General features: G+C 37.5%; 1 protein-coding gene across 10 annotated transcripts in view; it reads right to left on the bottom strand.

The window, feature by feature from the left end:
* Positions 1–1,995: 1,995 nt before the first annotated feature.
* The window catches only part of BIRC6 (baculoviral IAP repeat containing 6), a 225,829-nt gene continuing 200,650 nt past the window's right edge, over positions 1,996–27,174 (bottom strand). For all 10 annotated transcript variants that reach the window (XM_058682986.1, XM_058682989.1, XM_058682988.1 and 7 more), the window contains 6 exons: positions 20,143–20,360; positions 18,119–18,280; positions 14,434–14,511; positions 7,050–7,238; positions 4,266–4,400; positions 1,996–3,138 (listed from right to left, as the gene is read on the bottom strand). In XM_058682986.1, the coding sequence (XP_058538969.1) occupies positions 2,959–3,138; positions 4,266–4,400; positions 7,050–7,238; positions 14,434–14,511; positions 18,119–18,280; positions 20,143–20,360 (962 nt within the window). In that variant the 3' untranslated portion in view covers positions 1,996–2,958. The remainder of the gene's footprint in view (positions 3,139–4,265; positions 4,401–7,049; positions 7,239–14,433; positions 14,512–18,118; positions 18,281–20,142; positions 20,361–27,174) is intronic.

Below are 27,174 nucleotides of genomic sequence, written 5' to 3'. Positions count from 1 at the left end.
CTCTTTACCAGGGTAAGACACACTAACTAGAACACCTCACCTCACCCACCTTATCCTACATAAACCGAATCACAGGACATCAAAAAAATATTTATAGTACTTTCTACATCTGACTTTGAAGATATTGGTCTTAAAGCTACAATGGTATCTAAGCAGTTTTTGTACTTTAAGATAAAAGTCTTCTTAGTTGATAGTTTTATGAATAGACCAACAGTCTTAACTGGTTTCCAAATTTCTTCACATTTTCTGCACATGCTCTTTTGGATCTAGGCCATCCTATGCCTGCTGGTTTTTGTTCCATTGTTTTCTAAGGCCTTCATGCTTACCTTTCCTACCCCACCCCAACCCCCCTCAGACTACTTAGCTTGTAAACATGCTGGTTATTCTTATACCAAAAAATATGTATTTCCGCCCCCCCCCTCTTCCTTTCTACCTCTTTGTCCTAGTTTATGCTCTACCACTTGGACTATAGTGGGCTCTTAACTCATCTCCTTACCTCCCCATAGTTGGTAGAATCATCTTCCTGAAACAGTATGACTGGGTTGCTCCCCTAATTAAAGCTCCTTGGGAGCTCTCCATCACACACAGGATGTTACAGCTCCTTAACAAGAGAAGTCTTCCATGATCCAAGCCCTCCTATCTAACGCTATGGCCTAACATTTCATTTGACTATCCCATTGTCTCTGACAATCCAATGTGCTATTAACTCGAGCTCTCCTCTTGTTCTCTTTTGTCTGTGGTAACTTCTGCCTGAATTCTTTATCCTCATCCTTCGAGACTCAGGATATTTTCCTTAAGGAAGCCTTTCCTGACCCACATCACCTCAAACATTTTGCCTGAGCGAAGTGCTCCTCCCGTGTTCCCAATAGTACCCTGTAAAGAACTCTTTCTGGGAACTTAGCAATTGTACCGACATCAAGTTTCCACGTCTGTCATCCATCCCTGAAGTTCGGGAACCTGTACTTAGTACCAAAGTGAGGGCTCAAATGTTTGCTGGCATAAAGTCAGGATCCCAGAGGGAACCATTTGAAAGTAATCAGTCTCAAATTCAGACTTTTAGGTTTTGTTTTTTTAAAAACATGAATTGGACCTTATCGTACTGGTATTGTTACTTTTCTTTTATAAAGCCCCCTGAAGACTAGTGGTGTGAATTGGAGAAAAAGGACCTAGCCTTATTTTAATGATTAAAAATTAAATCCCAAGGGGCACCTGGGTGGCTAAGTCGGTTAAGCGTCCAACTTCAGCTCAGGTCATGATCTCACAGTTTGTGAGTTTGAGCCCCATGTCAGGCTCTGTGCTGACAGCTCAGAGCCAGGAGCCTGCTTCAGATTCTGTGTCTCTCTCTCTGCCCCTCCCAAGCTTGTGCTTTGTCTCTCTCTCTCAAAAATAAATAAACATTAAAAAAAAAAATCACAAGTTGGAGGCAAACAGTACACTTGATATAGTAGCTTTTATCTTCTATCCCTCACAGAACCCTTAGAGACCAAAAAACAAAAAGCCTAGAGGATGGAGGACTACCCTTTTACTTCTTACTGTTACCTAGAATTTAGCTAGCATGTATGTGGATGACATTTAATGGACTCTTCTTCCTCATAAATGGACTTTATGTTGTCACTCTTGGTGTAGCTCATCACCCACCAGATCGAACAGTGTGTGTTTGAGAACTTTTTGTTTTCTGGTCACATACAATCTGTCCCCTCCTTTGTCCATGCTTAAGGAGCACTACCCTTTGTACATCAGAGAGTATCACGCTCCCTAGCTCCCCTGTTGCTTCAGAGAGCAGCTCAATGTTCAGAATACAGTTTCTCTTGGTCAGCTCCAGATTCAAGGTTCCCACAGGCCAGGTCATTTTATATACTTAGCTTTTCCTTTGTGATAATTGGTCTTTGAAAAATATCCTTTCCTTTCCCAAGCTTAGGTCTTGGAAGTGTCCAATTCTTTGTAGAAACAGCATTTCACACCATGGCAAACTGTTTTAGAAAGAAGACATACTAATACACCTAAGTCTTTATTTATTTGGCTCTAGGAAGAATTTGCATGAAAATGAGCCTATATGGCAGGTACAGAATGTACTGTAACAGCACCAGAGAGGTATCCTCTCTGCTCTACAGAGCCTCAATGTTTAATACATACATGTGACTTTAGTAATAAAACCAGAGTCCAGGAAAAAAGGAGCCCTTTAGGAAAAAATCAGTTTAGAGTGACTTTTCAAATTGACCATTCCTTTTCATATACTTAAATTCAAATAACGGATACATTCACAGGCCCAAATGTTGGCATAGAATAAAATCATGTTCATTTATTTTTTTCTGCATCTTAGAATTAGAAGGCATAAAATTAAATACGTTGAATGTAATAAATTCATCCATACAAGTGCAAGTCTCCAGCTATAATGCATTTTATGGCATATTTATCATTTAAAAAATGTACCAGTAAATCAAAAAAGAGGGAGTATGTCCATTTAACTTTTATTTAAGTGTATGTAGGAGGTCTTCAGAAATCAAATATGAGCATGAAGATATGGCCAAACATAAAATCTATCAAATTCAGTGAAAAGTTGCTGACTTTAAATAGTAGTTGTAAGAATGACCAATATATATTCTTTGTTAACAACCCCTCACTCTACAGTAAAAAAAAAAATAAAATAAACATTCAGTAAACATTCTTTCCTAAGGTAGTTTCCCTTATATATCAGTGATTTATCCATTTCTTTGTATACACAAATTTGTTGAACATACCAATCAGTGGTTCTCACAATTGAAAAATAAAAGCACAAAAAAGTTTACACTCTTGTACAGGTAAATAAAGATCACCTTGAATTAAACTGGATCTCCTTAAGGGCATAGTATAGTTTCAGTTTCAATAACTATTACATAATTAGTTTCTTACATACAAATATTGACATATTTGGCTTGTGCTTCAAAGCCTTTGTGTCTACGAAGTCCGTGTCAACGCAGCTCATAATTTGAAGTCACTGGGGAGATCCTTACTGCTGCTGGGTTTGACCTGATCATGCGTTAGAGTTCCCTCAGCACCGGCTGTGGCACTGCACATCTCCGAGGCATCATCAGCATCAGGGTCCAGGCCTTCGGGACAGGGAAGTTTTAGCAGCTCTTCCCGGAGCTGAGCAGTGTGACGCTACATGGGGGAGAGTAAGTGACACTGGAATAAACCCTGGGATTCTAACATAACGTCAGCTGAGAGAGGAGATGAGTTTAAAACAAAACCCAAAGTGTTAGGCCTACAAATACTTACTGAACACCTTCCTTATGCTAGTTATTGTAAGAGGCAAAAATCTCGAACCTCAAAATAACTGACGTTGCTAAAAAGCCCTGAGTAGCATGCCCGTAGACCCTACCCACGCCTCCATCCCTGGAGCAAAACAGCATTACTTATGATATAGAAGATACCGTTCTTCTGCAATACACACTCTTTTAAATTAAAGAGAGTAACCTCTTGACTAATACATCTTGCCTCTGGCTAAATATTTTTGAGAGAAAGTCTGTAAATGAAAATAAACCCATCATTATTTTACTAAATGAGATTCATCAGGCACAGCAGGTCGATGTATATAACATTTGCAATATGTTTCACACTAATTACCTCACTTAATGCTAGAAAAAACCTTAGAAACAATTTTATCAACATAATTTTTTTTTAATTTAACCAAATGAAAAAGAAGATTTAGAGAGAGTGTGTAATTTTGTATTATACTATACTGCCATTTAGGGAAAGATACAGACTTGTTAACAGAGAGTGATTAGTTGTCTATGAATGTAAGTTGTGGATTATAATTTTCTAGTGGGAGAGAAATGGCCTCAAATATCACACCAGGGGTTTGAAATTTTGTTGTTGTCAATAGCTGACTTTGAAAATTAACTAACCAACATTTACAAAACAGTTTTTAAGTAGGAGGCACAGTGTTCAACACTGACAATGTAAAAGGAGCAGAATAAGGAAGATAAAATCTCTGACCTCAGAGAGACTAAATTTTGGTCGGAGGTCTAAGATGCATTAACAAGGTAAGACAACTACACACTTGCAGCCATTTGTAAGGTTTTAAAATGGATTAACATGCTGGTGATTCGTAAGTTCCCTACCCCAATTTCCCTTCCACTGTGGACAACAGGAGAAAACAATTAGGGAAGGAGAAGGAAAAATTTGATGTTTTTAATCTTTGCATCCTTCGGATTCCTTTACCGTTTGGTGGCCATGGGTCCGTCAGTGAATATACAATAGGGATCCTTTTAGGAAGGCTTACTCACCTTGAGAGCTGCCGCATGGTGAGACATAGTCCTGCCTACCCGCTTATCACTGCTGTACTGCTGGATGTCTGCAATCCACTCCTCGCACTGGGCCATGATCTCAACTCTTTTCAAGTAAAAATGTTTGTGTATAACCTTAAGAATAAAACAGTCAAGGGAACAAAGTTTGTTAAGGTCAGAATTTAAAAAGACAGAATAAGGGGCATGACAAAGAAATGAAATTTATACATTTTTTAAAATGTTTATTCATTTTTGAGAGAGAGAGAGAGAGAGAGACAGAGCGTGAGCAGGGGAGGAACAGAGAGAAAGGGGACACAGAATCAGAAGCAGGCTTCAGGCTGTCAGCACAGAGCCTGACGCAGGGCTCAAACTCATGAGCTGTGAGATCATGACCTGAGCCAAAGTCAGATGCTCAACCGAATGAGCCACCCAGGGTACCCCGGAAGAATCATGCTTTTGACATCAGAAGACATGTGCAGAGATGCCCAGCTCTACACAGAAAATAATGCCCAAGCTCAACCAGACAATAAAATAGTTAATCCTACTGGAGAGAATAAAGATGTATATAATGCAGTATATTCACAAAGTGAGTAAATAACCAGGAGAAAATAATTAGGAAAGTATTGACAATAGAAAAACTGTCAAATTTTCTACCTTGAAAAGAGAACTCTACAAATACCTAAATAACTAAAGACATTCAAGTGTCAAAGGCATTTACACAGAAATCAGAATAGAGTCCTAAAAATAGCACTATTACTACTTTCTTAATTTTGTCTTCTGGTTAATTTTTAGATAAAATAGTATTAATACATTATAAAGTTAACTTTCATTATAATAATTATAGTTTGTATTTGGAATTAAAAAAATTATCTGAAAAATTAAATACAATTTCTTCCTGTTTAAGTAGTAGGAGTCTACTTCTATTCAATGTAAGTCAGAAAATAGATCAATTTGGAATTATTATTAAATCAATTAAAAAATATTATTCTGTATGCTGGATGAGCCACTATATTCCCATGAGCTTATCTCCCCTAAAGAAAAGGCAATAATACCTACAAAGTTTTATTAGGGGAAACTGCGAATGGATGTAACACACCAGTCAGATCCTATTACATTTAACAGTTTCTACTCTTGATGCCTACAGGGACACAGAAGTAAGACACTGCCTGACATGACGAACCATGACAACCACAGAACCAGACAAGAGGTAGGTGAACCAGAAAGAGGTACTTAAAAAAACAAAAATGTACGGAATTGTTGGATCGCTATATTGTACACCTGAACCTAATATAACAGTATATGTTAACTACAATGGAACTGAACTGAAATGAAATGAAATAAAATAAACTGAAGAAAAGGCAAACAAAAAACCCCCAGGGAAGTCAAAGAGGCACATCTGAAGGGAAAATCAGGAAAGCATACATGGATGAAGGGCGCCCCCTTTAATGTGAGCCAGGTTCTAAAGGATGAGAAAGATTATTGTTTCAAATTATACTTATCTGCTTTTTGTAAAAGTCATCCCCCAACTCAGAGTTCCTTGTGTTAACGGTTTTTCTTCCGTAAAAAAATTTTTATGCATGAACCAACAAATTATACCTCAACTGAGTATACACTTACACACTTATTTCAATACATTTTAAAAGTGAAGTTTTGCATAGAGAAAAGTACACAAATTACACATACAATAGGATGCATTTTCCCACAGTGCACACCAACATAATCTCCACTCAGACGAGAAACAGGACATTACCAAGCAGGCTGCAAGCCCCTTTTTGCTACCTCTCACCATAAATCTTCATGGAAGGGTATACAGTATCCTGACTTCTTTAAGCCAAAGTTAGTTTTACTCATTTCTGAGCTTTTAATAAAAGGAAACATATGAAATGTATTCTCTGTGTCTGGCTTCTTATGCCCTATATTGTATTTATGATATTTGTCCATGTTAACCTGCATAGCAGTTCATTCATTCACATTGCTGTATTCCATTTTATGAATATTCCATAATTTGCCCATCCATTCTGTTCAAAGACAAGTGAACTGTTTCTAATTTTTGGCAGTTATGAGCAATGTAATGAATATTTTCTATACCCAGTATAGAGACTATACCCAATTTCTATGAAGCACACACCAAGGAGTGGAACTGCTGGTCTTTCAGCATATATTCAGCTGATTAGATCCTGCCAAAGAGTTTTCCAAAGAGGCTGTAATGATATCTATATTCCCATCAGAGTGGATCAGGGTTCCAGCTGCTGCACATTCTAACACTTGGTATGAAAAGCCTTTAAATTCCTAGAGACGCTGAAGAATGAAAGGACAGGGGCCAGACAACATAGGACTTTGGAGGCCATGGTACGGACTGGAGTGAAATGCAGAGATTATGTGTAGAAAACCACTGCCGAGGGACAAAAGTGGAAGCAGGATAACTGGTAAGGAAACCACTTCAACTGTCCAAGCAAGAGGTAATTAACCATGGCTTGAAATAGGTTGGTCATGGCAAAGACGGTTTTACTTTGATTATGTCTTGAAGGGTGGAGCCAAGAGGATTTTTCATTAGACTGAATGTGGTATACTAGAAAAAGAATCGAGGGGCACCTGGGTGGCTCAGTCAGTTAAGCATCTGACTTTGGCTCAGGTCATGATCTCGCGGTTTGTCGGTTTGAGCCCCGCGTCAGGCTGTAGCTGAGTTTACCCCAGATTGTCTAAATATAAAGGCAAGTACAATACTAACAAACTGTATTATATAAGGTCTTTAATAAAATATTTCATTAATTTTATTGAACATACCTCTTTAAAGCATGGTGAAGGGTTTCTGATTTGCTCTAGCATTGCCCACTTAACCGTTGCTTGCCTAATGTTTCCATCATATTCTCGAGAACTCTGTGTGCCACTGGGAGTTCCTCTAGACCGTTCATATCCTGGTTCATTAAAGTAAGGCTCAGCTACTAATATAAGGGACTGAACAGACACCAACACCTGTGGAACAAAGAAATAAAGACAAGCTATTATGATGGGACATTTTTATTACCAGTGAACTGGTATATTTTAATATGTGCTTCCACATATTTTTATCACTGTCAAATTGATGTTAATCACGAGGACACTGAAATGCTATGTTATTAAAAGCAATATTAAAATAGACACAGGGGGCGCCTGGGTGGCGCAGTCGGTTAAGCGTCCGACTTCAGCCAGGTCACGATCTCGCGGTCTGTGAGTTCGAGCCCCGCGTCAGGCTCTGGGCTGATGGCTCGGAGCCTGGAGCCTGTTTCCGATTCTGTGTCTCCCTCTCTCTCTGCCCCTCCCCCGTTCATGCTCTGTCTCTCTCTGTCCCAAAAATAAATAAAAAACGTTGAAAAAAAAAATTAAAAAAAAAAAATATTAAAATAGACACAGTAGTTTCTTGTAAAATATTCATATATCTTACATTTTATATTCTTGAATTCTTGAAAAACAAAAAGAAATGAAGATATTTCCTGAAACTGCTAAAAAAAAATTTGTTTATAAACACCCCATACCAGTTTAGACATTATTGAGCTCAAATTGTCCTTACGCTCAAAGAGGATAAAGCTAACCATGCACTCTGAACAATACTCACTTAGGGGCACCTGGGTGGCTCAGTCAGTTGAGAGTCTGACTCTTGATCTGGGCTCAGGTTATGATCTCACAGTTTTGAGATCAAACGGGATTCTCTCTGTCTCTGCCCTTCTCCTGCTCATGCGCTCTCTCTCTCTCAAAATAAATAAACGTTAAAAAAAGGACTCACTGGTAAGAACAACTATTCATGAGGCAATCTTTATTTAAAAAAAAATTTTTTTTTAATGTTTATTTATTTTTGAAAGACACAGAGACAGAGTGAGAGTGGGAGAGGGGCAGAGACTGGGAGACACAGAATCTGAAGCAGGCTTCAGGCTCTGTGCTGTCTGTACAGAGCCCAACATAGGGCTCGAACCCATGAACTGTGAGATCATGACCCGAGCCGAAGTCAGACATTTATATGACTGAGCCACCCAGGCACCCCTATTTTTATTCCAAAGAAAATACTTTTTAAAGGCATCTACTATTTGCTTTTTAAAATATATACCATTTTGGAAGTATATAGATGCTACTTTATTTTTCTTCAGTGAATTCGGCTATTTGGGAGTCATAATATTTATGTTATGGAATCTTCTGGAGCCTCGGATTATCTGACCTCTTTAGTCATTTTACTTCACAGTACACTTTAGCCATAAAAACTGTGCACAAAGGGATGCCTGGGTGGCTCAGCTGTTTGAGCATTCAACTCTGGATCTTGGCTCAGGTCATGATCCCATGATTGGTGGGATCAAGCCCTGCGTCGGGCTCTGTGCTGAGCGTGGAGCCTGCTTGAGATTCTCTCCCTCTCTCTCTCTCCCTCTACTCCTCTCCCCGGCTTGTGCTCTCTCAAAAACAAACAAACAAACAAACAACAACAACAACAACAAACAACAACAACAACAACAACAACAAAAACAAAACCAGAAACAAAACTGGGCATGAAAAAACAGTAAATCAATAAATCCTTGGACAGAAAGATTTCTCTTTTTAAAAAGGATTTGAATTTCAATATTAAAATTATCTATCCCTGAGAACAATGTATAATACATATTTTTAAACATGTTTTATTTATTTACTTGGTGGTTTATTTATTTGTTTGCTTGTTATAGAGAGAGAGTGCTTGAGGTGGGGGAGAGAGGCAGAGAGAGAGAGAGTCCCAAGCAGGCTCCACACTGAGCACTGAGCTTGAGACCTTATTTATTTTTTTAAAGTAGGCTTCACGTCCAGCGCTGAGCCCAACTCCAGGTCTGAACTCATGACTCTGAGATCCAGACCTGAGCTGAGATCAAGAGTCAGTCGTGTAACCAACGGAGTCACCCAGGTACCTCTGAGAACAATATGTAAAATTCAAGTCAGAGATCAAAGAAGGCAGAATAACTTAGCCCCTCAGAACTATTTTGGTTATCTGTAAAATTAGGATCACACCTACTTACTTAAAGACTGGCTATGAGAACTAAATAAACTTTGTAGGGGGTAAAGTAGTAGCACTTATAATTAAGTGTAATTAATAACAGCAGCTATTCTTTCTTGGAGCAAAAATGAGCATGCATCCAGAAGACAGTAAAATGCAAAACAAAATCATTTTTACTCTGAAAATAGAAGTCTTTTTATCTATAATATAAGAGGGTAATATAGGGTCCTGCAAAAAAGCAGTCAGTAGGAGTTCCATTGTGATCAACAAAATTTAAAAGAGCTACCTGGATCAAATAAAAAGCTAATATTTATCATAGCTCCATCTGCCTAAAGTGTTTTATTAGAATATGACCTGACAATGAACTGGTAATTAACAGAAACACACCTGCTACATACCATAGCATATTTACATAGTTATATTTAAATTAATAATAAACAGAATAGATTTTCATTCTGCCACGTAGGTTCACTGATTCCTAGTCAATCCTTTGATACTTTAAGAAAGTCAAGAGTGGGGCGCCTGGGTGGCGCAGTCGGTTAAGCGTCCGACTTCAGCCAGGTCACGATCTCGCGGTCCGTGAGTTCGAGCCCTGCATCAGGCTCTGGGCTGATGGCTCGGAGCCTGGAGCCTGTTTCCGATTCTATGTCTCCCTCTCTCTCTGCCCCTCCCCCGTTCATGCTCTGTCTCTCTCTGTCCCAAAAATAAAAATAAAAAAACGTTGGAAAAAAAAAAAAAAAAAAAAAAAAGATATTTCCTTAACATAATAAAAAAAAAAAAAAAAGAAAGTCAAGAGTTACAGACTTTTATTCATAGGTTAAATTTACAGTCCCTTTCCTCTTTAGTTTTACATTAAGCATCCACAAAACTGCAAGAGGTTTTCACTATAATTTGTTTAGGAACTGACTAAATCAAGAATCATCTAACACCTTCCTTTCACTATCTGTGTCAAAATAAAAAATTTAACCCTGTCATATGGTCTTCTACTAGGCCACTCAAGTAGTCAGTAATCTTGTCTCCTACAATTGTATATATTCATTTGGTCACTATATTCCTACCACTATCCATTCTTGCAACTCATTTTTTTTTTTTTTTTTGCAACTCATTCTTTAGAATATCCACCAATTTGCCATATTCCTCCTCCTACCCCACATCCCTTAGAGATTATTAACTTTTGATTTCCTGTATTTTCATGTTGTATCTTGTCAGAGGATTTAATTGTCTAACTTGATCTGGTACATCAAAAAATTTTATCACAGGTATTTAAAACATAGGAGAGTACTATAATCCAAAATACTAATTTGCAATGAGAAACTGTATTATAAGAAATAATAACATCTTTGGTACAAGGGAAATATTCTTTTTTTTTTTAATGTTTATTTTTGAGAGAGAGCATGCAAGAGGGGGAGAGGCAGAGAGCGAAGGGGACAGAGGATCTGAAGCGAGTTCTGCGCCGGAGAGCAGGGAGCTAGATGTGGGGCTCGAACTCACAAACCATGAGATCATCAGCTGAGTCGAAGTCGGACACTTAACTGACTAAGCCACCTAGGCAACCCAGGAAACACTTTTAATTAATAAAATGCTTTTAACTTTTTTAAATATTAAGTACCTGCTTCTGGAAAATTATGCTGCAAATGACTAGGACTGTAAACAAGTGGCTGATTTCCAGAATTTATCATTTTAAGAGAAATGATAATAGATATTTTGTTAACATTTATAAATGGTTGATTACATGAACCATAAAATACGTTCAATTCCTTTTGCATATGATATCTTTATTAACATCCAACTGGAACAAACTATTCACAAGGCATTATAATAGGTATTTTAAGTACATTATAGCAACATTAAAAACCAGTTATGTAAGCAATGCTATAACTTGGTGCTACTGTAAAAAATTCTGGTGATAGTCCTAATAAATAATATGACTCTGATTTTATTTTATTTTTTTTAAATGTTCATTTATTTTTGAGAGAGAGAGTACACCAGCGGGGTAGGGTCAGAGAGAGAGGGACAGAGGATCTGAAGTGGGCTCTGTGCTGACAGCAGAGAGAGTGAAGAGATCATGACCTGCAAAGTGGGACGCTTCAACTGACTGAGCCACCCAGGTCCCTCTGACTTTGACTTTATTTATTTATTATTTTTAAAATATTTATTTTTGAAAGAACACAAAGGGGCGAGGGGCAGAGAGAGAGGGACAGAGATCTGAAACAATCTCTGCACTGATAGGCTGACAGCAGCTGCGAGCCCGATGCAGGGCTCAAACTCACAAACCGCGAAATCACAACCTGAGCCAAAATTCGACACTCAGCCGACTTAGCCACCTGGCTGCCCCGTGACTTGATTTTAAACTGTGCTAATAGTTAAGACTATTACTACATTACTGCTGGATATGAGACTTATAGCATAAGACTACAAAATGTATTATTTTTATACAAAGAAACATTATTCTTCTAACAGTGTCACTCACAGAAACCAAGAAATTCTTTTTTAATTTTTTTTTTTTCAACGTTTTTTATTTTATTTTTGGGACAGAGAGAGACAGAGCATGAACGGGGGAGGGGCAGAGAGAGAGGGAGACACAGAATCGGAAACAGGCTCCAGGCTCCGAGCCATCAGCCCAGAGCCTGATGCGGGGCTCGAACTCACGGACCGCGAGATCGTGACCTGGCTGAAGTCAGACGCTTAACCGACTGCGCCACCCAGGCGCCCCAGAAACCAAGAAATTCTAATAAAGCTTGTCACTGTTCAAATATTTTGGAATTGTTTTTAATTGTATACAACCTTCAAAAATTTTTGTGGAAGATTTTCAGTCTGGCAAAGGTACTTTCATCCTTTGTGCACATGTGATAAATAAAAGGGTAAAACAATGTTAGGTCCTAAAATCTAACCAAAGAGAAATTAAGTAATTTTCCTTGAGCCTTTCTAGTCTGCCTCTGAAGAAAGTTTCTAACAGACAACAAAGAGTAATGTGGTCCTGCCTACATGTATTTATTTCTTGTATAATGTGAATAAAACCAGCTCACAAAGATCAGACCAGTATTTCTTAGGAATACAGATGCCAAAAATCCTCAAATAAAATACTAGCAAAGCGAATCCAGTAATATCTAAAAAGAAATCTATACCAAGAGACCAAATGGGATTTATCCCAGGAATGCAAGGTTGGTTTAGCGTCCAAAAATTAATATATCATATTAATAAAATAAAAAGCCAAAAATAGTAGAATCATTTTAACAGATGCAGACAAAGCATCTGACAAAATCCAACATCCATTCATAATAAAAATACTCAACAAACCAGGACTAAAGAGCAATGTCATCAACATGAAGAGAATTTATGAAAAACTCACAGTTAATGACACTCAATGAGGCAAGACTGAAAGTTTTCCCCCTAAGATCTGGAAGAAAACAAGTCTATTCACTCTTGCCACAGAAAAGAGAGAGCCTCCTCTTGCTCCTGCCCAAGTCAATTTGTCACAGATTTGAAAACCCTGATTCAGGAAACTATCTAAAATATAAAGAAAATCATGTAATAACTGTATTACTTATAAAACTAAAAAAATTAGAAGTGAAAAATTTAGTCAATAATAGAGAACCAGTTCAGCTACAGTATATTAATTCAAAAGATTAAGAGCAATTAAAAATTATAAGAATGTAACTTGGAAAAATGGATATGCTCTAATGTTAAGTGAACAGAACAGTGTACAGATGATTTATCTACTACGTTCTCACTCTGCGAATTATGATAAAAAAAAAAGCTCAAAAAACCCCGATAAACCCAAATCATAAAGGGAATATAGAACAAAGCTCATTTTTATGCATGGGTAATTAAGTTTCCAAACTTGTAAAACTTAAACCCCTGAGTAGAAGTTTCTTTACAAGATTTTGGGTATATATTAGATATATAAGCCATATAAAAGTTAAAAGCAAATCAAATTAAAAAAAAATTTTTTTTTAATGTTTTTATTTATTTTTGAGACAGAAAGAGGCAGAGCATGAGCAGGGGAGGAGCAGAGAGAGAGGGAGACACAGAATCCGAAACAGGTTCCAGGCTCCGAGCTGTCAGCACAGAGCCCGACAAGGGGCTCGAACCCACAGACCGTGAGATCATGACCTGAGCCGAAGCCGGATGCCCAACCGACTGAGCCACCCAGGCGCCCCAAGCAAATCAAATTTTAAACTAATTAGTTGTTGGGGCATCTGGGTGGGTTAGTCGGTTTAAGCGTCTGACTTCGGCTTGGGTCATGATCTCATGGTTCATGAGTTCCAGCCCTGCATCAGGCTCCGTGCTCACAGCTTGGAGCCTGGAGCCTGGAGCCTGCTTTGGATTCTATGTCTCCCTCTCTCTCTGCCCCTCCCCTGCTCGCGTTTTGTCTCTCTCTCTGTCTCTCAAAAATAAATGAACATTTAAAAAAAATTATCTAAATTCGACAAAAGTTTCAATTCTCAGCTAAATCTAATTTACTTTATGAAAAATAGGATATCTCTGAGTTTCCTTTCTTTGCTTAGTTTGAGTTGACAAGAGTAACATACATGTAGAAAAAATATTTTAAGGTTTTTAGACTACAACTGAAACAAGAATTTCTAAAATGAAGTAGTAGTTACTTGGGAGGAATATTCTAGTGACTTCCTTATAGTTCTCCTGCATGAATCATGTAAACAATGTAAACTTTTTTCCTAATCTCGACATCAACAAAAAGGGAAAAATTATACTATGATATTATTTCTTTAATTCATGAGGATGCTACAAAGTCTTCAGAGAATCAAAAGAGTGACATCCTGAGAATTATTTTTTGTATCTTCTTTCACTTAATTCAAAATAAGAATGTAGAAAAAGAATCTTTTCAGGGTAGATCAAACTTTAGTAGGCTTACCTAGGGATAATTTATGGTGATTTCTCTGAAACACTAAACTTTTTAATTTTTTTAATGTTTATTTTTGAGAGAGACAGTGCACTTGTGGGGGAGGGGCAGAGAGAGAAGGCGACACAGAACCCGAAGCAGGCTCCAGGCTCCAAGATGTCAGCACAGAGCCCGCTGCGGGGCTCGAATCCACAAACCGTGAGAACTTGACCAGAGCTGAAGTCGGACGCCTAACTGACTGAGCCACCCAGGCGCTCCTAAAACACACTTTTTAAAATATAGATAGTTCTTATTTTTCTAAGTGAAATTCAGAGAAATGTGTTTACTTGCAAAAAGCTTGAGGTCTGAGGATTCCACTTCTCTTCTGGTCTTCCATGCCACGTATTTAAGATGCTTAAACAAACCTGAGGAAGAAGGGAAAAAAACATATACAGAATTGAATAGAGTGCTTTTTAAAAGCAAAGTGTCATAGCTAGAAGCAAAAATGAAATGCTATCATGTCACAGTATCTCAGTTTTATGTTCCCCAACAAAACCCCAAGGGTCGGTTTGTTAAAACGAATTGGCATCTTCAGATGTGATCCAAAGCTGTATGGCATTTCACTTTCATAATGAAACACGAAATAGCACCTATTACATGTTAATACAAACAACACTTTTAATAAAAAATAACTCTTTCCCAAACCAAAAACAAGTTTCAGTGAGAAAAAATGGTACCATTTATATTAAAAAAAAATTTCTCTTAAAATTTTGTAAATGTTAAAAATGGGTATGGTTCAGCAAAAGAGATCTTGTTTTCAAATCTGCTTCTACATTCAATTTGTTACAATATATTGTTCTGGTTGAAGTATCTGATAACATCTAGCTTCACATAAACATGAAGTTGGAAGGAGGAGACCTCACAGACCCCCTGAGAGGATGTTGAGGCTCCACTGGGTTCCTTGGAACCAACTTCACCACACAGATACTGTTCGCTCACATAAGCAAGAGTGAACCTAAACTATCTGCCAAACACAGGTATGGAGGTCATTCTGGGAAAAACAAAATTGGGGACATTTTATGTGTAATTGTAAACTGACAATTTCACATAATGGGCAACAGATTTGGAAAATAAGTGGTCCTTAATAAAGCAGAAATCCATCGCCTTGCTAGTTTTGCAAATGTTCTATGACAGTAATAAGGCAAAATACGTTAATTCATTTAGAACATAATTTCATTAACAATTTTTAAAGAACTATATCCAAATGGCTTTGTGCGTTATTATTTAAGGTAGTGTCAGGCATTTCATTTTTAGAACACCCTGTGACTATCAATGCCAAGCATTCTTTGTTTTTGTTAAATATAATTTATTGTCAAGTTGGCTAACATACAGTGTACACAGTGTGCTCTTGGTTTTTGGGGTAGATTTCGTGATTCATCGCTGACATACAACACCCAGTGCTCATCCCATCAAGTGCCCTCCTCAATGACCCCCCCCCCCCCCATCAACCCTTGGTTTGTTCTCTGTATTTAAGAGTCTCTTATGGTTTGCTTCCCTCCATTTTTCTCCCCTCCCATCCCCTATGGTCTTCTAAGTTTCTCAAGTTCCACATATGAGTGAGAACATAAGATATCTGTCTTTCTCTGACTGACTTATTTCACTTAGCATCATACCCTCCAGTTTTATCCACGTTGCTGCCAATGAATGCCAGGTATTCTTACCCCTATCTAGAGATCTAGATCCCAAGGGTTAAATGTTACCAGTGTATTAATATAACAAAGACTATATAATTCAGGATATTGAACTCTCAGGCCCTTACCTGCTTCACTATACCATTAAGTCTAAAGGAAGTAATTTCTTTTCTTTTTCTTTTCTTTCTTTTTTTTAAAGGAGGCTTCACAGCCAGTGTGCAGTCCGCCCAACAGAAGGCTTCAACTTAGATCCTGAGATCAAGACTCGAGCTTGAGGGGTGCCTGGGTGGCTCAGTCAGTCAATCTGACTCTGGATTTCGGCTCAGGTCATGATATCACAGTTTGAGATCAAACCCCACATTAGATTCTGCGCTGACAGGATTCTCTTGGGATCTCTCTCTCTCTGCCCCTCCCCTGCTTGTGCTCTAATTAATTAATTACACAAAACAAAACAAAAACAAAAACACCCGAACTGAGATCACGAGTCCAATGCTTAACTGACGGAGCAACCCAGGCACCCCAGTGAAGTAACTTCTTAAATAAATTTTAACAATTTACACTTCTATTCAGATTCTAGTCTATCTCTTGGGTGAAGACAACACTGCTAGTTCCTCTTCTCTGTTCAGTTATAAAAGACCTGTTCTTTGCTCTCCCAAAAGTAAGCTCTACCTCTGGTTAAATCTCCTGAAATCAATGAAGAAAACAAATTCCAGTTTTACGATCAGAGTTTACGATGAAAACAAAACGATAGCCTACGAGCACAGATCTGAGGCAGGCTTCTCCTGAAACCAGGAAGATGATATCCAGGGAAAACTTAGTCCATCTGTAATAAACCAGATCAACTTCAAGCCCTTGTTCCTCTCAGATCATCAAAGAAGTGTCTGCTTGTGAAGGCTATGAATTTCTTCTGACCATCTAGTGATTGTTTTAAAAACTATTTTTAATGTTTATTTAGTTTTTGAGACAGAGTATGAGTGGGGGGGTGGGGTGGGGGTGGGGGGGAGGCAGAGACAGAGGGAGAGGGAGACACAGAATCTGAAGCAGGCTCCAGGCTCTGAGTTGTCAGCACAGAGCCCGATGTGGGGCTTGAAATCACAGACTGCAAGATTATGACCCGAGCTGAAGTCAGACCCTCAACTGGTTGAGCCACCCAGGTGCCCCTGACCATCTAGTGATTTTTAAACTTTTAACACTTCCAGCATGGAATTTACTGTTGAAATTCCATCAAGCCATCCAAATTACTTTGAACAGTGATGACTGTCCCTTAAAAAAATTCTTTTTAATGTTTATTTTTGAGAGAGAGAGAGAGAGAGAGAGAGAGCGAGCGCACAAACCAGGGAAGTGCAGAAAGAGAAGGAGACACAGAATCCGAAGCAGGATCCAGGCTCTGAGCTATCAGTATAGATCTCGATGTGGGGCTTGAACTCATGAGCCATGAGATCATGACCTGAGCCAAAGTCGGATGCTTAATTGACTGAACCACCCAAGTGCCCCTATGACTGTTGTTTTAAATCTAATTTTAAAAGGTTTACTGTCAAATGAAATGCCTTTTATTATACCTCAATTTAATTTTTTTTTTTTAGAGTGAGAAACAAGTGTGAGCAGGGGAGTGGGGAGAGGGGGAAAGGCAGAAGGGGGTGTGGGAGGGAGGTAGGGAGAGAAAGAGAGAAAATCCCAAGCAGGCTCCACATTCATGTGGAGCCTGACACGGGACTCAATCCCACAACCTTGGAAGAGGCACCACCCAGGCACCCCAACTTTTTTCTGAGATAGAACACATCTTCCCATTTATTTAAAAGAAGAAAAAGGAAACATTTTAGCATAAATTAAGCATCAAAAATAAGATCATAATTATATGTATCATGGAAAACATGGATGGCTATGAAAGCAAAAAAAAAAAAGTGAGGACATGCAAAAAAGGGAATACAGAGTTGACAGGACCATACTTTTGCCATTCAACTATCTCGAGGCACTTGTGAAAAGAGAAATGGAATTGGAGATACGGAAAGTAAAGAAAGTTGAGAGGCAAAGACAGACTTTTGGCTCTACTACATCTTGAGGGGAGAAAGCTCTCAACTGGCCAAGGAATGTGTTGAATGAGTTAGTCCCTTAGTAACTTCTTAAGACTATACATGCTTCTCAACACGGTTGTGTTTCTGCCTTTTCTGGTTCCTTCTCTGTCATTCCCCAGGCTAATCTTTGCATACAGGAAAGAGCAGCATGAAGAAAGCCACGTAACTCTTGGAAAGAAGATATCCAAAAGAAAATTTTTGTTTAAATTACAAAGAACCTTTGGTTACAATACTTTGGCATTAAAAACAAAAGGCTGAAATTACATTACCTTGCCATCATTATAAAGGTTTGGATTGAATCGCACGCTATGACCACCAGTTGTCTCTAGATTCACAAGAGGGGGTGAACTGGGATAATCTTGAGGAAAATATACATCAAATTCAAAGCAGCCATTTGCATAAGGGGTGTCTGCTGGACCGGTTATCAGAACCTAGTAAGCATACACAAACACAGAGGTCTCTGTTATTATTCCCAACCATTGTTTGCTATTTAGAAAAACACAATCCAACATGAAAACGAACAACCTTCTTACATCCTATAGACAGAATCTATCTCTACCAGAATGTGTTAAAAATGAGGTTAAAGTTAAAAATAACAACATGAGTGGAAATGGGTTTAGATTAGGATTAAGGTTTTTTAGTTTTGGTGAAAACAAGCTATTAAAAGATGCCTTATTGGCAGGAAAGCTTACCTAAATATCAAATACCTTTTAATATTAAGTTACTATTTTCCTGAGAGCTTTCCTTCATATTTTCTTTTTTTTTTTTAACGTTTATTTTATTTTTGGGACAGAGAGAGACAGAGCATGAACGGGGGAGGGGCAGAGAGAGAGGGAGACACAGAATTGGAAGCAGGCTCCAGGCTCTGAGCCATCAGCCCAGAGCCCGATGCGGGGCTCGAACTCACGAACCGCGAGATCGTGACCTGAGGTGAAGTCGGACACTCAACCGACTGAGCCACCCAGGTGCCCCCTTCATATTTTCTATAGTATTTAAAGATTTGAGATTTTAGGTATATTCATTATCACATCCAAAAGGTATGGAGGTAATTTTCTGCAATATATCTTCAGATAGGTTAATCTCTTAAGAAATAACTTAGTTTTAAATATTTTTCTCTGGAATAATAAGACAAATAGATAACAAGAAAAGTTCTCATGTAATAACTTATGATAAAAAGGTTTTGAGAGAACAAGAGGTGTTCCCTGTAGGGTTAACTGGTAGTTCAAAAAATAGCAGAGAACCCAACCCTGACTGTCAGAATTATTTAATGAATTTTTTTCAGTCAATCAGTAGATACTAATTGTGCAAGGCTTGTGCTGCAAAGTCTCTGATCCTGAAAAGCTGTATGTGGAAGAAAGTGACCAAGAGTCTCAATCTGTGACAACTCCGATTTAAGGTTTGGAGCTCCATGTTGGGATTTTTAACTTTAGGTAAAGCATAATGTTTTCCAGAGACAAAGTCACAAGTCTGAACTTATGTGGTCTATTTAGTGATACAATACTTCCGGAGGCGATCCTTCTATAATTGGCTATTGTTTGTAACAAGGGACAGGTAAGAGTGTGCTCAAATAGGCAAAGCCTATGAGATTTTTACTGAAAATTTATCCAAAAGAGCAAAATAAAAAAGTAATAAGCAAGCAAAAAAACAAAAACAAAAACAAAAAAGCTCCTCAAATCAATGTGTTGATAGTTACAGCTGTGTATCTAAGGAAGACAGACTATGAAACTAAGAATTAAATGACAAATGTAAAGAAAGGTTCCCCATCATGTCCCTCCCCGGCAGGTGTCAAATCTTTGTACTATTTGATATTGTACTATCATTACTTAATTCACAGATCTTAAGTAATTAAGTAAGTCTTAGGTAATTAAGTAACTGCATGAATTTCCTAGAAAATAAAAAAAAAAAGAGTAATTTCTGAAGAATGATACTATAAATCATGAAGGAAGTATCTTGGATGACAAGGAAGAAGTCCTATGATTTTTTCCTACCAACCAACATAAAATCCTGTGATACTCAGCTCTTAAAACTACAGGCAGCATATGGCCTTTACTCAAGGCAGGCATTTTGGTACTTTCTTCTAAACTGTTATTTTGAAGAGCTGTCCCATACACATACTCTAACATTAAAAAAAAGGATTCCTTTCAATGATGTCCAAAATGGCCAACAGGATTATTTAATTTATTAAAATTCATGCTACTTCTACTGCTCTGTATAGTCACTATCTGAACAATATAGACAACTGTATGCATAATGGCGTTAGTCAGAAATAGAGAAAACACAGTTGTTTTTCTACCTTCATGATGTCAAGTCGCTCCTCATCACAGCGCACAAACACACTCGAAGAGGACGAAAGAGGCAGTGAGGTTGACAGTGTAACAGCCTCCTGGGCCAGGCGGCGGGCTCTGGCTGCACTGTTGGCGTCATTTGCATTTTTCACCTGAGACATGTAGTGGTAATTTACTTTAAAACCCAATTTCCCATCTTCATCCTCAGAAACCATCTCAAATGTATCTAAAAGAAAAAGAAGAAAAAAAAAACACTGAAAAAAAAAAAAGAAAAAGAACTAGAATGGAGTAGTGTTATAACGACAAGGATCACAAATAAATCACTAGCCCTTCATCCAAAACAGAGAGGACCAAAGGCACAGCACAAGGAACACAGTCAATGGCATTGTAATAGTGTTGTATGGTGAAAGATGGCAGCTACACTGTGGTGAGCACAGCATAATGCACAAAAATCATGAACTGCTATGTTGTACACCTGAAACTAATGTAACACTGTGTGTCATATACTAAAATAAAATTTTTTAAGCCCCACAAAATGGAGAGGACCATGAAAAATTAGCAAGCTATACATGTTTATGTCACAAGTACTGTTCGGTGGATGGATTATGTAATGGAGCAAAATGAAGAAATTATAATTTTTTTTAAGATTTTATTTTTAAGTAATCTCTATATCCAAAGTGGGGCTCGAATTTACAACCCTGAGATCAAGAGTCACATATGCTCTGCCGACTGAGCCAGCCAGGAATCCCAGGAAATGATTTTTTAATCTATATAATGTAGACACACTGATAGACTGTATCAAACTGCTATGACAATGTAAAGCAGAAAAAGCAATTTATTCTTAAAATGTGTGGTGTATAATTTTTGCCAAAATAATTCAAAATACTAAATGCCAAGAACTATTATTATATTTCATTTTTTTTAAACCAGAATAGGTCTTTATATATTTGCACTGACTTTGGAGTTGGAAAACGAAGTCCCAGACTGAGGTCTACTCTTGCATTACTTTTGGAATTTAAGTTAATGCCATAAAGGAAGATTATTAGGGTAATGTTCTAAGTACTCTGAGAAAATACAACTAATGGGCTAATTCTTAACCATTTATTCAGGCAGATTTAGAAAAGAGTTGAAGTTATTCTTTACTTATAAACTCTGTACACACAGAAAGAAAAAAAAATGGATTTGAATTTTATCTCCAGTTCAGATTATTCCACCCTAACCAATGGGTTACAAAAGATTTATATAAATTTTAACACTACATCAAAACCATGTACTAGGGCAAATACTGTCAATTAGAAGCAACAATAACTTCTGATCTTATGTTCATATAATTCTAAATATACAGAAAAACTAATGCTATTATTATAATTAGCATTAATGCACTAAATTTCACCAAGAGCTTACTAAGTGCGAGGTTCTAGGCTAGTTTATATGGATTAAATGATAAATCGGAAATGAAATCTTCAAGACTTCAAGTAGCTTATAATCTAGAAAAAGGGGGAAGACCTATGAAGAGTCACAGGTCTGTGTATTCCATATGTTTAAAAGAGGAGTGCCACAATCTTTATTTAACAAATCTTTCAGAGAGAAAAATAAACTTTTGGTGCATCTCTTGTAGAAACTATCACCAATTCTATACGAGTAGAATCTAATTTAAGAAGAAATGTTGAAAGCTGACTTTACCACACAGTACATATACTACATCTCAGCAAGACTGCTAACTACTTCCTGTCAGTGAAGTTGTAAACTGGAGTTATTTCATCTGCCCAATTTCGCCTTTCACATACTACAGAGATAAATTTCTGTATAAATTTGAATTTTATAAACAGCAATCCACCAGAAACAAACATGAGCCGATTCCCAGGACTGGAGGAAAATTTTCTATCCTATAGCTACCTATAAGAGAACAGGATCTACTAATACCAAAACTTTATTAAAATATTCAAAGATAATGACTAGTTCCTAAAAATGTACATAGTTTGACTCAACAAATCCTCTTCTATTAATTTATCCTGAGGAAATAATCATAAATGTATATAAATATTTATAACAATGATATGGCCACTGAGATGTTGCAAAGGTTATTGAAAAACTGGACGGGCACCTAGGTGGTTCAGTCTCAGTCTGTTGAGTATCTGACTCTTGGTTTTGACTCAAGTCATGATCTCATGGTTTGTGAGTTCGAGCCCCGCTTATAGCACAGAGCCCAGCTGGGATTCTTTCTCTCCTTCTCTCTCTACCACTCCCCTACTCATGCATGCATGCGCTCATTCTCTCTCTCTCTCAAAATAAATAAGTAAACTTAAACAACTTGAAGGACCAGTTATTGGTTAAAAGACAGTATGTTACATGATGGAATATTATTAGCCAGTCAATAAATATCAAATTGTAGAAGAATCATGGTATTAAAAGTACTTGATATAAAAGGTAGAAAATATAGTTTATTCCAAAAAGCTCAGCAGAAAACATGCATTTTTTTTGGTGAATGATTCTAAAAGTCACTGGGTAGTAAAACTTAATGATGTTTAAAGTCATAGCCAACTTGGAGAGTTTATGATTTTATGTGGTACGAGAGAAGTCTCCTGGCTCTGATATAAGGACTCTGAATTTCTTAATTAGAGGTAATAATTTAAATCAGAATTTCCTATACATAGAGAAGCATAAGGCATTCATATTGATAAAATGAAACTTTTGAATGGAAAGAACTAAAGAACATATAGAGATGGAATGTGTCTAAATACTTTCAACTACATGCACATTACAGATGCTTTAAAAAAGACATTAAAACATATTTGGGTCTGAACCAGTAAGTGAATTCAAACCTAAAGTTCAATAAAATATTTAACTCCCACACACACACAATCACATTTCAGGAAACTTTCTTCTTAGAATCCTAGAACAGACTCGTTATTTTCCTAATAGAAGCTTGATGGTTTAAAATACTTTCAAAAATTCTTTGACACCCTCTTCAAAAGGTAGAAATTAATTCCCCGTTCCTTGAGCATGGGCTAGACTTAGTGATTTGCTTCTAATGATAAAGCAGAAGCAATGTTTACAACTTTTAAGACTAAGTCATAAAAGGCAGTTTGGCTTCCCGTTTGCTTGCTCTCTATGAGAAGCCAGACACAATGTATGAAGACACTCAAAAAGTCCTATGGAGAGGTCCACATGGCAAGGAGCTAAGGCCTCCTGTCAACAGCCACGTGAGGGAGATCGAAAGCACAGCCCCCAGAGCCAGTCAAGATTTCACATGACGAAGCTCCAGCCGACATCTTGATGGCCACATTTATAAGAGAGTCTAAGCCAGAAACAGTGAGCTGAACCATTCCTGAATTCCTGACCCATGGAGATTGTGAAATAATAAAGGTTTTAAACACCTTAAGTTTTGAGAGTAATTTTTAGTGCAACAATAAATATGGAATAATTTGATAAAATACTATAGAAACTAATCAGAGTCCAAAAAGATATAAACTTATGTATATTAAGTAACACTTAATCCAATTCACATAAACCAAGTTCAAGTATTTGCTTTAAATAACCAGAAAAAGGAATTTCCAATAAAATGCTTCTTCAGGGGGTCTGGGTAGCTCAGATGGTTAAGAGTTTGACCGCTGATTTCAGCTCAGGTCATGATCTCACGGTCATGACTCCCACTCATTCTCTCCCCGTCTCTCTCTCTCTCAAAATAAATAAATAAACTTAAAATAATGCTTCTTCAGAAGTATTGTTTAAAAACAAACAAAGGGGCACCTGGTGGCTCAGTCAGTTAAGTATCCAACTCTTGGTTTTGGCCTGGGTCATGATCTACCAGTTTTTGAGTTCAAACCCAGCACTGGGCTCTGTGCTGACAGAGCAGAGGCTGCTTGGGATTCTCTCTCTCTCCCTTACTCTCTGCCCCTCCCCTACACATGCACGCTCTCTCTCCCTCAAAATAAATAAACATTAAAAAAATTATTAAAAACAAACATGTTAACAGAATAAAGGAACAGACTAGATTGTCAAAATTAGTGAGGCCAAAGGCTGTAGTATCATTAGAAGCTAACCAGACCCCTAATTAAAGTATACAAAGAAGAAACCTACTTGGAAAAGATTATGGAATAATTTCTAAGAGAAATAAAAATGATATTGTACAATATTAGAACACAAATGATAGTTTAATTCCATGGTATCTTTTCAGGATTAATATACTAATAAGTAACAATGGGAGAGAAAGAATAATCACTTCTAAAAGATTTCTAAAAAGCCCACACCAGCTTTTCAGTGATAAACTCAAGTTATATAAAAAATTAATCTATGTAAATTTTAACCCACCAGAAAGAATGTTTTTCCAAGTAGAAGGAAACCAAATCTTGGTTAGAAGAATCAACTCTTCTCTCTTCCCAACCCTATTCTTGACACCTCCCACTCCAGGCTAACAGTCTAAACACTGAACAGGAGATTAATGTTTGCAAATTATATGCCCCCCAAAAGACCAAAAATATTGAATAAAAATTCAAAATAAAATGAAGAACCTAAAAAAATTAGACTAAATCTGGTTATATCCAAAGCCTCTGTCAATTACTAAAGATCAGTAAATCCAAAGTTCAGCAGTAACAGCAAATCATGTTTTATTTTTTAATATTTATTTATTTTTGACAGAAACAGAGAGCACAAGTGAGGGAGGGACAGAGAGCGAGGGAGACAAAGAATCTGAAGCAGGCTCCAGGCTCTGAGCTGTCAGAACACAGCCCAAAGCGGGGCTCGAACTCATGATCCGTGAGATCATGACCTGAGCTGAAGTCAGATGCTTAACCGACTGAGCCACCCATGCGCCCCCATATGTGGTTTATAAAATGCTACTTAAAATCTTAAGGGGTGCCTGGATGACAGTCCGTTAAGCGTCTGACTCTTGGTTTTGGCTCAGGTCATGATCTCAAGGTTCAAGGAATAGAGCATTGGACTCTGCACTCATTGTGGAGCCTGCTTGGGACTCTCCCTCTCTCTGCCCTCCCCTGCTTGTACTCTCTCTCAAAAATAAATAAACATTAAAAAAAGTCTTAGAAAAAAAGAGATTTAAACTCTTAAAATATCATGACCATGGACCACTTTTTCTTCCTTCTTGTATACTCCAAGTATCAGTGCTATATCTAATGGCATGAGTGGGAAGCAACCAAATGATGTCCTCTGGCAAATCTACCAGGATCATACTAAAAAAGTCTTAGTTTTTGCAGGATTTATTTTTAACCTACTCAGGTTTTCAATGGCTCCCCATCAAAGTTACTGTCCACTTGAGGTTCAAAATTCTGTTCCATTCCATTCTATTCCACTCCACTCTGGAACTCTATTCCAGAAGTAAGACATTAAAGGTTTCAGTAGACATGCATTGGTACCTAGTTGGGGCAACTCACAGACTAAATTTCATTCAGAATCAAAGCACAATTAGCCAATAAAGAAGCAGAGAAAGTTTCTTTATGCTTTTGAATCTGGAGGAGGAGGGAAAGAAACAGGTTGTCACAAAGTGAAAAAAGTACACAGAAGTGTGAAGCTACAGACAAACCCATCTAATACCTGGGTTTTGCCTCAAGGCTACCAATAGTTACCTTCAACTGTATGCAGACAAACCTGAGTAGAGATATGTATCAATTATTTCATCTTAATGCAGTGCTACTGACAACTCCTGACATATTTCCAGTCTACTTCAGTTGTTTTATTCTACACAATATAGTGAATTTAGTTTCAAAAAAGATTTGCAACAATATACATTAATCAAATTGTAACTATAAAGGCTTTCATTTGAGAGATTTAAAAAATGAAGTCTACTTAAAATCTGAGAGTACTTTTCCTAGTTGTGACAGTGAATGTGGCTACAAGGATCATACTGGTGGTGTGGCTTTTCCTGATAATTCTGATTATTCCTTTATATGACACCTCTCTGAGGATGTCTATAATTCATGTTATATTTGTATAACAGTATTTGTTCTTGGTGTCTTGTAACTTTAAGATTACAGCAGACAATATTTTTGTTCCTTTGGTAATCATTTATAGTTATTAATATAGTATTGAATGAACCTGACATTTATTACATTTTCCTGAATTAAGTGTTTATTAAACAAAATGGTCACAACCTATCAGTGGCTGGCACAATTATCCAAAAACAAAACTGTTACATTTTTTCTGAACAACAGTATATACACGTCATCTCAATTCTTCCAATCTTAAGATAATGAACAAAAGCAGGGGCGCCTGGGTGGCTCAGTCGGTTGAGCATCCGACTTCGGCTCAGGTCGTGACCTCACGGCTCGTAAGTTCGAGCCCCGCATCGGGCTCTGTGCTGACAGCTCAGAGCCTGGAGCCTGCTTCAGATTCTGTGTCTCCTTCCCTCTCTATCCCTCCCCTGCTCATGCTCTGTCTCTCTCTCTCTCAAAATCAATAAACATTAAATTAAAAAAATTTTTTTTAAAGATGATGAAACAAAAGCTGCCTGAGTGCTTTATCATTTTCAAATCATTTTCATATATATTACTACTGCACGTGATTTTTACTGCAAACCTGGGAAGTAAGGTAGAGCAAAAGCTAAATGATTCCCACTGAAGTTTCAAAGACAGTATGTCAAAAGTTTATGTATTTTTACACTTGCTTTAGTGTTCCTTTTCATATAGTCAAAGTCTTTTGACTGGGTCTAAAGGTTGGAAAAGAGGCACAGATAATAACAGTTACTAATGGTCACCAAAATTTGGAATTCTAGTGTTTATTTATAGACTAACACCTTATGAGGGAGACTGGTAGGATCTTTTCACCAGTCTTTACTTGTCAAGAGTTTCAGAATAGAAAAGGATACAAGTGGACTTTACAAAACTATTATTTTCCAAAGGCAAATCTCATGAACTTCTAAAATGTTAAGAGTAACAGACTTAGTTCAAAGTGCCAGGTCTTAGCTTTCTTCTGGCCAGCAAATACAGAAATGAGAGGTCTTAAAGAAAACTACTTTCTGCCCCCCCCCTTTTTTTTTGACATTTGACTTTATTTTTTCCCCTAGGTTTCTACTGAATCATGATTTCCAA

This window comes from Neofelis nebulosa, chromosome 9 (assembly GCF_028018385.1).
Source record: "Neofelis nebulosa isolate mNeoNeb1 chromosome 9, mNeoNeb1.pri, whole genome shotgun sequence".
NCBI classification, from domain to species: domain Eukaryota; kingdom Metazoa; phylum Chordata; class Mammalia; order Carnivora; family Felidae; genus Neofelis; species Neofelis nebulosa.
This window is presented reverse-complemented; position numbering and strand designations above follow the sequence as displayed.